At 33.2% G+C, this 11,115-nt stretch overlaps 1 protein-coding gene across 1 annotated transcript; it reads left to right on the forward strand.

Moving 5' to 3' along the window:
- Positions 1-341: 341 nt before the first annotated feature.
- Positions 342-10,749, forward strand: LOC135127426 (neprilysin-2-like). Its single transcript, XM_064053868.1, has 10 exons — positions 342-452; positions 505-644; positions 902-1,401; positions 1,453-1,608; positions 1,659-1,873; positions 1,928-2,086; positions 2,135-2,366; positions 4,439-4,607; positions 4,946-5,190; positions 10,242-10,749. The coding sequence occupies exons 1-10, from the start codon at positions 442-444 to the stop codon at positions 10,578-10,580; spliced, it is 2,166 nt and encodes a 721-aa protein (XP_063909938.1). The 5' UTR covers positions 342-441; the 3' UTR covers positions 10,581-10,749.
- Positions 10,750-11,115: the final 366 nt, after the last annotated feature.

An 11,115-nucleotide genomic window follows, 5' to 3' on the forward strand; every position in this document is an offset into this window, starting at 1 on the left:
CCACATGTAATATTAGGGGATAACATATACTACAAAGCTGAACAGTGAAAATTATAAGGTGCTGGTGTTAAGTTCATAAATCATTTCTTTTATTGTTTGTAGTTATAACAAAATTATCGTATGCTATCTGGGATGCTTTATTAATATCGTTATTGCATATTATTTAATATTTTGTTTTACGCATAGCATGCCTGCTAATCAATGAAATATGCGAGGAGTAACTAATTAAATAATTTTTCCAAAATTCTTATTTCATTCCAGTTAATTACTTGACCCTAGGTTATCTCTTCCCACTTCGTTACGAAAGTAAACTGTTCTTCCTGTCCATTTAATTACAACTCTCGTACGATGTGTCATAGACAATTTAATGTGTTAATTATGGTGAAGTGTCCCAGTGAAACTTGAAGTTGTGTTTTTCTACAGAACTGTGCTTATAGAAAAATGAATAATGGGTACGCAATAAAAAGTCGACGATTATTATGTTAAGGCTAATTTAATTTGTAGAGAAGTTCCGAGCAAAGAAAAATCCGCCTATAAAACATGGTGGAAGAATCGTTCGAAAGGCGAAAAGAATCTCATAATTGCGGGTGTTGTTGCGGCTGTTACATTAACATTGTTTTTTATAATTTATTTTTCCCTTTCTGGTAAGTATTGAATTTTCGATTCCGTTCTTACTGACTGCATGCGAAAAATAAAGAGAAATATCGCTAGATAGTTATTTACGGAACTGCACCATTGAAACTCAATCCATGTGGATTATCTTGTCACGTAAGAATCTCCAGGATTACGAAGTGAAAACATTTCGGAATTTTTGCGGTGCATCGCGTTTTAATTGGCCTGCGATCGAGAAAAGTGTCTCTTAAGTAGTTTAAAATTATGATGATATTGTTAATGTCGGCAGATGGCCTCGAGGAGTGCTCTTCACCCACGTGTGCAAGGATCTCGATGGAGCTTCTCCTCAAGTACATCGACATCAAAGTGGATCCGTGCGAAGATTTTTATCGATTTTCTTGCGGTAATTTCCTGAAGAACAGCAAACTAGATAGTCGAGGTTCATGGTCGGTGCAGAATGTCATGGAGGAGGAGATTCAGACCCAAATTAAAAATATGTTGACGGAACCGGCGCAGACGGAGGATCCGGTAGCTTTCAATTTAGCAAAGAAATTTTATCGAGCTTGCATGAACGAGAGTGCAATCGAAGCAGAAGGATTAAAGAGGATGAAACAAATTTTTAAGCAAATAGGCGGATGGCCCACTCTTAACGGGAATAATTGGCGTAAGGATTTATTCAATTGGAAAGATGCTGTGTACAAACTCAGGCAGCTCGGAATTAATTTCGAATCTTTTTTAATTCTGTCTGTGCAAAGAGATAAAGCCGATCCCAATAGGTACATTCTAAACGTAAGTAACGATCCCTTTGCACGTCAGCTTTCCTTTCATTAAAATTTTCAGCTGGAAAGCCCTTACAGTCGCTCGGAAATAAACGCGGAGATAAAAAAATTCTATTTGGACTATATGGTCGACGTTGCTGTAATGATGGGCGCCACGAAGGAGAAAGCGCGCAAAGAACAAAGCCAAGTCCTGGATTTTTTGCTAAGATTAGCTAAGGTGATATGGGCCTTTTCAATTTCTTCATAATGTTATTTAAAAATCCCCAGATTTCTCACGAAGTTGAAGCTGCTAATGGAACCGGTCTTTATAATCCTTTATCGCTGTCAGAATTACAATATGAATTTTCCGGAGTACCCTGGACGGAATACATCAACCACATTCTTGCTCCTGCCACGAGGATTACTCACGATGATGAGATATCCGTTTCCGAACCTTTATACCTCAAAAAAATGCTCACTTTGCTCAAACATACCGATCAAAGGTATGTGAATTCACCCAGCAGACAGACTTTCATCAAATTACAAAATCCTTTTAGAATTGTAGCAAATTTCATGTGCTGGCAAGTTCTGCAAAATTGTATTAATTATTTACCGAAGAAAATATTAAACAGAGCGTCTGAGTTTCTTAAAAATGTAAGTGGAAGAGAAGTACACGTATCCCGTGAGAATATATGCACTGCTGATGTTGAAGACCGGTAAATTTCCAATAGTATCCATATATTTTCTTGAAAAAGGTGTCGCAGCTTTTCCACCGTTATTTCAGCAGCTTACGTACGGAAATATTTGGACGAGAATACGCGTTATAGTGCTCTATCCATGATTCGAAGTATGAAACACCAGTTTAAGGAAAATCTCTACGAATTAGATTGGCTAGACAAAAGGGCTAAAGATATGGCATCGGAAATGTTGTTATCCAGTGTTGAAGAAATCCCTCGTTACGAAGATTTAATTCAAAATAACTTCTTATACGAAAACGTATGTATACAAAATATTTGTCCGTCAAGTTTCCCATTAATTTATATTAAATCTCACTTTATTACCTTTTTTCAAACATGAAATTCGAAACTGTAATGTTTTAACTAATGAATTGCATTATTTCTACGAAATACGATATAAACAAATACTCATACAGTGTAAAATGTGTTTTCGTGCTATGTAAAATATTAGGAGTACCTACATGATTGTTTTTTTTATCAAATTTATGTGTGCTTATTTATGGATTAATCTTCATTTTACAACGATTTTAAATATGTAATTTACATTACAATGAGGGGAATGCACATACAACTAGAAGTTAAAGTTTTTAGAAACTTAGTGCTCGCATTTTCAATATTATTATTATTAATATTATTATTGATCAACAAGTTATCGGGCAGAGGCAACAGCCTGTTAGCCACCGTATGAATGTAATATATTAAAACTTCAATAACGAACAGTGCATCAAACATTAAACGTATTAAGTATTTTGATGGCTACGATAGGGGTCGCAATTAGATTTAAAACATATCAGCGATTGGCTCTGAACCAAGTCATAAACACACAGAAATGTGTACAAACTGAATTCAATTTCAAATTAACTCAGTCAAAGGCATGTTGTTTTAAATTTTTCGGAAACAATTTTTCGGAAACAATTTTTTGTAATGAAATTCAAACAACTAATTAATTTAATAATTCGGTTAGAAATACAAAATTTTATTTAAACTAAATTTACCTTCTCGACAGAACGTATTCATTCGGCTGAATGAAGTAGAGTCCACGAATTTAGACTTGTTTTGCTGCACTTGTATTAAAATTACTACATATTTATTTATTTCGGATTATCAAATTAATTCTAATATAACTTTTATATCTGATTAATAAATGTTGTGTGTAACTAGCTACAAAAATAATTTCGTTCTTACGTTTACTGTGGCATAACTGTAATTTCATAAATTAATAAAATTATTTATAAATATCAACTGCAAGCTATTTATTGTTTTACAAAAGTTGGTGGTATCGGTACGTTAACATAATATTCGTATAAAACGAAAATATTTGAATGTGTTATGACTATAAATTAAAATATAATTTCAAAAATACCTAAAAACTTTATCCGGAAATGTTATAGACTATAGACTTCAGTGTACTAAAACTAAAATTTTCAATACACTTAACAATTAGCCTTTTGGGGTATTTCGATCTTAAAACTCGTTCTATAAATAAAAATGAAAAAAGAAATGACAGAATTTGTTACTCTAATCCTCTTTCTCTCTCTCTAGATGATTGTATGAGTTATACATGTGAAAAGGATTTTTTTTTAATATAAATCAAAATCAGACTCGTCACCTACACCATTTTCATTTTCAGTTCCGAATAGGACTCCTCGAACTAAGCTTGTTCTATCTAGTTAGTTAGTTAGCTTGACAAGTTTTAAGTAAAAAATCAACAAATATTTTTGACATAGGTACCATTTAGGTGACTACTTACTTTAATTTAAAAATATTGTAACTGTACAGAATGACAATCACAGTACAAATGTATCGGATGTAGTTTTAAAAATATAGTAAACCGTCAGTTCTAATTTTCTTTTCTCCCACAAACATTTCTACCAGTGTTAGATAAGTAACAAAGTATTGATTGCGACATACAAATTTTCAGTCAAGCAGTAATAATAATTTCTTTACTTTAAAATCGATGGTGTTATTTGAGCAAACATCGCCTTGGCTCATGTTAAAACCAGATATTTCGACGATTTATTGAAATTAAACATTCATATGTGCTCCTGATTTATTATTAATGTTTAAAGCATTTTCGTTGCTGTTGTCGGAGAATTCTTTCCGCGTTGGCGGTTTTATTATTTGAGTGCATTTGTATTTATTTCCGCGAGCGCAACGTCGATCTATGAATATTCAAGTTGATTTGATAAAACATTCGGGAAAATGTTGATTATAAATTCTAATTATTTCCGTAATTATTGATGGCGAACCGACGATAAAGTTACTCCCCTGAGAATATTTTTGTTATAACATCATTCTGCAAAAAATGTGTAAACAGGATCGATTTTTCAGGTGGAAATATTGCAAGATAAGCTCTTGACGTCGGTCCTAAATCTGGATTATGTGACTACCAATATTCTATATGGAAAGCTGAGACAACCTGTAAAGGACAATTTTTTTGAAAAACCTGGAAGCGTCACAGGATTAAATATTGTTTATTCACCAACGGAAAACGTCTTGAGTAAGTCCTACGATTTCGAATAAAATACTTCGCAATATATCTGACCGCGTGTCTCGGAACAGTTTCATTTAATTCCAGTACCGCAATTTGAAATTGTAAATGGTCTAGATTATTTCTGTTTTAAGATGGCGTGTCCCGGAGCGAAAATCGTCAAATTAACCGGATTACCATCGATCGGTCTCCGGATTTTACTAAAGTACGCTACGTAATGTTTTTTAATCGCTGTTTTTCACGCGAAATAAATAAAGATAACGCGCCGAAAGACAGAAAATCAATTCCCAGGTGGAACAGTGTCGGCTTTTCATATTTTCTCAAATAACGTTTGATTTTACTTTCAGGAATACCCGTGGGGAGACTCGAAGGAATTTTCTACCAAAAAAATCGACCCAACTATATGAACTTTGGAATCCTTGGTACCGTGATTGGGCATAAAATGTATCATATAATTACAGAGGCAAAATATAAAGGAGGACAAGGGGAAGTAAGAAATTGGTGGTCTTCGCACAGTTTACTCAATTATGAGGTGAAGCTTCAGTGTCTCTCCAATCACTATGGAAAATTCATTGTTAAAATGATAGAACACGTAAGTTTATTATGTTAAGGTGAGGAATTCACAAAGCATTCTCTACGCAAATATTTGAAGTATGCTGGCAACCTATAATTTCACACTGTCAGTGGAGGAGTTTGGCCCGGTAGCTAAACCGCACCTCATTTTTTGTTCCAAAATTACTCACACAAAAATTTTAAATAAAGAATACCAAGCAGATAATAGAGTAGAAGTTGTAAATTCACTAATATTAGACAAAAGACGTTATTTAAAAGTTAACAACACTTAATCTGCAGTTCTTAGGTAAAATTGTCAGTCAATTCACAATATTGTTTTTTCTTGCAACCGACTACCATTTATAGTTTGTTACAGGTACGGTTTTCTTGTAGACATGCGTTATTTCAGATTTCCCCTCTACATTTTATTATGTTTGGAATGTTTTTTTTTCAGTTTAAACACATACATTTACACAGCTGAAGTTCAATAGGTATGCGTTTTTCAATTAGATTTTCTACTTTAATAAATCCAATTATATATAACCAAGTTTTTAATAATATAAGTTCATTCTCATGACATTTGCAGTTTCCAAAAATTTAAACGAACTTTTGTTCTAATTGAGGTACACTATAGAGTGTGGAGGAAACAACAGTGTGCTGAACAAAGTAAAAGTAAACAATAATCGTTCACACAGGTATGAACTTACAGTGCACGTAAATGTAATTTAACCAAATGTTTTAATTATATCTACACACAGTGTAGAATGAGGAGTTCCAGACGAGGAGTATCATTAAAACAGTTAAGATAAGCAAATATCAGGCGTTTTATCGTTCCTTCCAGGGACTCACATCGTGCAAATTATGCTTGGTATGAGAATTTATTGGGGAATTTTTATTACTTATCTCCATAAAAATTTTTTGCTTTAAGTTTATGTAAGCTTTTACACGTTATTACTCATTTTAAATTTTGTTGTCGTCATTGTTATCGTGGTATGAAAAAAACATGATGGATTATAACATCACCGCTTTATAACCATAAAATAAATGAATTGAAGAAGTTTAAAATTTTGCCATATTTGTTGTGGATCGAAGGGTTACACTCTCGGCTAATAAAAATTGTATTCATGGCTTCAAAGAGAAACACAGCTAACATTAATCCAGAAAAGTTATACATTTAGCGAAGATCCCCTTCAGTCATCTTTGACTTTTTTTAAGGTGTATCTGCCGTTTGTTAGAAAATCGAGCACCATTTTCCAAAATTTCGCCAAATGCCGGTGTGTTTATATTTTATTGCTTAACTCGCATTAACATGTACATGCAAACTATATGTTTCAGTTTATTTTAATTTTGAAATTAGTAAATGTAGATAAAATTACAGTACACAAAAAACAAATTAAAATTTAAGTCCATCTTAAATATAGGATGTTCAGTTTAAAAAGTCATCAAGTTGGCCTTAATTTCTTGTAAACATCGTGAAGTATGTCTACAATAAACTTAAAATGGAATGGATGACAACTGACAACGCGCAATGGTATAACGCAACCTTACTTTTTCATGTAACAAAACTAGGTAATGCTGATCCACATCTCTGTCAAAAGTGTCAAAGTGTATGAATTAATAAAATATATGCGTTTTCCCTACGTTTTCTTTGACCAAAAAAAAAATTAAGCCAACTTGATGATTTTTTTTTCAGTTGAATACCCGTTGTGTAATCGTCCATTAAAACGTCATATTCGGAATTAAATAGTTGAATTTGATTTGAAAAGTGAATGAAGATTAGCACATAAAAAGCGTGAAAATTTGGTTAAAAAATTCAAGGTTCTTAAAATTTGTAAGTTCTTTTATTTCAGATCTACTGCGTTTATTACTTATAATAAAATTGTAATGTCTAAAAAAACCCTTAACAAATAGATCTTAAATCTTTGGTTTACTACAAAGTTTATTCTTTTTGAGGATATTAAAAAATTGAAGACTAATTTTTGCTCGAAGTATAAAAATTCCTAATTTCGGTACGGCGTCCGTCTTTCATAAAATATGGCGTCTGACCTTTATAAAGTACAGCGTTCCTTCAGACAATGAATAGATAGACAGTCGACACACAGACGGAAACAGGAAACCTAAACTGCGGTTTTTTTTAAACTTCACCTGTTGCTTTGTCCTGTCTCTCAAGAAGAAAATGGTTCTCGTATTAACATCAGGGTTATTAAGAGTCTTTCGACCGCAGATTTTAAAATAGGATAGCCAGAATGTATCATGTCACAAAACAAATAACATAACCTAAATTTGTTTTCGTCTTTCAGTAAAACTTCGTAGCCATGTTGGCGCTTATATTAATGGGAGAAACTGCGACGTTGGTGGGCACTAAAAAAATAACACTGTATTTTTCATAATTTAAGGGTCCTGAAACGTTGACCAAACAAAAAAAAATGATCGAAGATTAACTTTTTCGACAGAACTTCCCTCGCCCATGAAGTACAGCTTAATAAATTCAGCTCTTTCGAAAAATTAAAAGATTTGATTTTGCGACTTTTATTGTTTTTTATGGCTATTATAAGCTAAAGTAAAGATATGCATCTAATGTTTGAATAAAGGTAAAGAAACGTTCCAACAGTTTGTTACAAGTGAGTTTTTCTATTACAAAATTTTGTGTTGATGTCATCCACATTTTTGCAAGGACATATATCAGTTTGGATAGATGCATTATAATACTAATAATAAAAGTATTGTATTATTTTTATTCTTAAATAGTGTTTTATAATCAATAAAATAAACGAAACAATTTAATAACGTCTGTCATAATAGAGGTGGGACTGAAGACTGAACCGAAAATCATTAATGGTACTCGTAATTTAAGACAAATAGCGATAACACTAATCAACCTGTACACGTGAGAGTGAAACAGAAACTAAACTAAACGATATTTTCTACGAATTGCAATAACCGGATCACATCGCCGACGGTCCAGACATTTTTATTGCTTTGACTTCCGCTTATTGAATAAAACACTACATTTTGTTTTGATTATCGATGTTGTAATTCACATTCATTCATTTTTTTGAGTCACCCTGTATAATATAAATGATAAATCACAAGTACAGACTCATCATATTTGCTACATTTTAGGATAAGTAAATACATTTTTCGTTAAAAATATATCATGCCTATCATAACCTTAAAATATCTGCAAGTTTCAAAGCATTCCGTTTTACAGATTCAAAATTAAATTGCAAAATGTTGTTTTATAATTTTGATTTTTTTTCAAAAATCTGGACGTTTCGGGTAAAACTTCAACACGGAGTCATGAACTACCTGTGTAGGACTATGTTATTTTATACAATTTAAAACCCATTTACTATGTACAATTTTGAAGTGACGTTATCACATTATTGGTGGAGACGATATGACCAATTTTGGTTAGCGTTTTACCATCCACATGATATTCCTAATATAACTACGAAATTCGACGACAATCGGCCCAGTACTTTCGGAGATTATCTGTCTAATAAAAATCCGGGACGGCAGACAGACGGACAGACGGACAGACGGACAGGCAGACACACAGACGGAAATGGGAGACCTATTTCTTCGTACTCTAGGAATTATGAAAGGTCGAGAAAATGTAAAAGTAGAGAGGCGGCCGACGGACTCGATTACAATACTTCCTTTGCTTACGCTCGGGAAGTAAGAACCGTTTACCGGATGGACATTGTTACTACACTTTCTTAGCTTACACTCGGGAAGTAAAAATGTAAATAATGTTACTATTTTTGCTAAAAGAAAGTAACCACACAAATGATCTAATGGTTGCTATGATATGAAATATGCTCTTTGCTAAAACACCATTTAAGCTGCTAACGAACTGATTGTCGTCTGTTTATATTGCTATTATCAGAGATTTTTGAAGATTTGTTTTTGATAATTTTCGTCATGTTAGATCACCTTCAGTTTGAAAGTTTGAATTTGAACAAAAAACCTTTTTACTGGAATTACACTTCAACAGTGATCAAATCGTCAAACATACATGGCTGCCTTTGATCGCGTTTTAATTGCTCTCTCGGTATATTTCTTGCAGTAACATAAGTATTTTCAATTATAATATAACAAGTGATATGATTATTATCGATAATATTTCGAGTGAAACCGAGCTGCAGATTTAACGAGTGCGAAGCACGAGTTGAATGTGCTGCTTCGGTTTCACGAGCCATATCTTCGATTATTAATCATATCACGAGTTATATTCAACATGAGAATATAATAAATGAACACATTTTTTGATAATAGAATTGATTTCGTCATTTTGAGCTTGCCCCCAACTTTGGCAAGCCATAAAAGACAAAAAAAATTATGAAATTCTAAAATTTGTCAATTTGACAGTTTTTAAATTTAGGTAGCAACAGACCACAATAAGGCAATAAAATTATTATCGCTGTGATAGACATGTAACTAAGGGCATGAACAAATTCTATTGGAAGAAATAGGGTCATGTGATACATGAATTATATTCTCACCCTAAAACTATCAACGGGATTTCTCTTATCAATTCAAAAAAAAATCATTGTACAATTGCATTATGTAAATTAAACATACTCGTAATGATACCTGTGTTCTCAATTGCGACGTAAATAACGTAAAAATATGTACTTATTACTCTATAGTCAAATTGTATTGTTGTTGAGGTTAGGTTAATTACAAACGTTTATCCCATAGTACCTATGTGATAAATTCAACCTTCTATTCGACAATTGTAGTTCTAGCTACAACTGGTTGAGAAAGAAACTTTTAGATATTTTTATTTGGTTAATTTGAATATTGCTCGTACAAAAGTTTGTCAATTAAAACTTGTTGAGAATGTATAATACACAGTATCAATAATTACACCGTGAGACATTTCAATAGCTTGCAGTAATTAAAGTTTAATTAATCCAGTTCGTGCAGACCTATACGTCTGTGGTAGCACATTAACTATGTTTTGAAGTACTCGGCGTCTACTTATTATTATTATTAATTTAATTTTATCCATTCTCGTGCTATTTTGCTCGCGGTTTCTATAAATTTATTTGGATACTTGTACTGCCATAATGCTATTTCCAGGTGAACGCTTCTAGCACCCGCGACGAAGACATGGCCGATTTAGCCGGCTTGAAAGTTGCTTACGACGCTTACGTCAGATGGGTTCACGAAAACGGAGCTGAACCTCGGCTTTCAGGCTTAAACTTCTCACCGAAGCAATTGTTCTGGATATCATCAGCCATCCATCACTGCGCCAAATACTCGCCCCAGACACTGCAGAGGTACATCGCTAATTACCAGCAAAGTCCAGGCCAGTTCCGCGTCAATGGCGCTCTGCAAAATTTAGACGAGTTCGCAATGGATTTCGGATGTTCGAGAGGGACGAATATGAACCCGGCGCAAAAGTGTCGGATTTGGTAGATCCATCTTTTATCAGTACATTCCATCCGTTCGTTTTTACATGCGAGGGGCGATGAAGAGATTGTTGTTAATAGGGGAAATTGTTTTGCAAGTTTTATGTTGGGAAAATATTGGGAGCTCATGCTAAAACCGATAATGTACTGTATCGATTACTTGTATCACAACATTACTTTTTACTTTTCTGTTCCACTGTTCCATATTATCTCTTTCCACACCACTTAAAGCATTATATTATGGTGCTGTTATACGCTGAATAAAGTGCGCCAAGATTTTGTTTCCTTTCGACCTACTATAATTACCCGTTTATGGAATAAAACAGCCAAGGAGAAACCATTAGCAAAAATATAAGCAGATTGTTTTAATATTAATAAGGACTCCTTCACCCTCATTCTAAAAAAATATCAGGATATTTCTTACTGGAATACTAACAATACAATTGTAGACAAACCACCAAATGAAAATATGTATTACGTACACTACTAAAACTTTGCTTTATATTTCACAATATTCGTGGACTTGCTAAGTTATCTATATA

Source organism: Zophobas morio, unplaced genomic scaffold (assembly GCF_036711695.1).
Source record: "Zophobas morio isolate AGI-343-1 ecotype UQ-CSIRO unplaced genomic scaffold, CSIRO_AGI_Zmor_V1 ptg000011l, whole genome shotgun sequence".
NCBI classification, from domain to species: domain Eukaryota; kingdom Metazoa; phylum Arthropoda; class Insecta; order Coleoptera; family Tenebrionidae; genus Zophobas; species Zophobas morio.

Excerpts from the sequence above, each read along its gene's own strand:
- LOC135127426 (XM_064053868.1), top strand. Across the intron at positions 2,087-2,134 it reads ACTGCTGATGTTGAAGACCG|CTTTTCCACCGTTATTTCAG; the intron begins GTAAATTTCCAA and ends AAGGTGTCGCAG. Across the intron at positions 4,608-4,945 it reads ACCAACGGAAAACGTCTTGA|GAATACCCGTGGGGAGACTC; the intron begins GTAAGTCCTACG and ends TTTTACTTTCAG.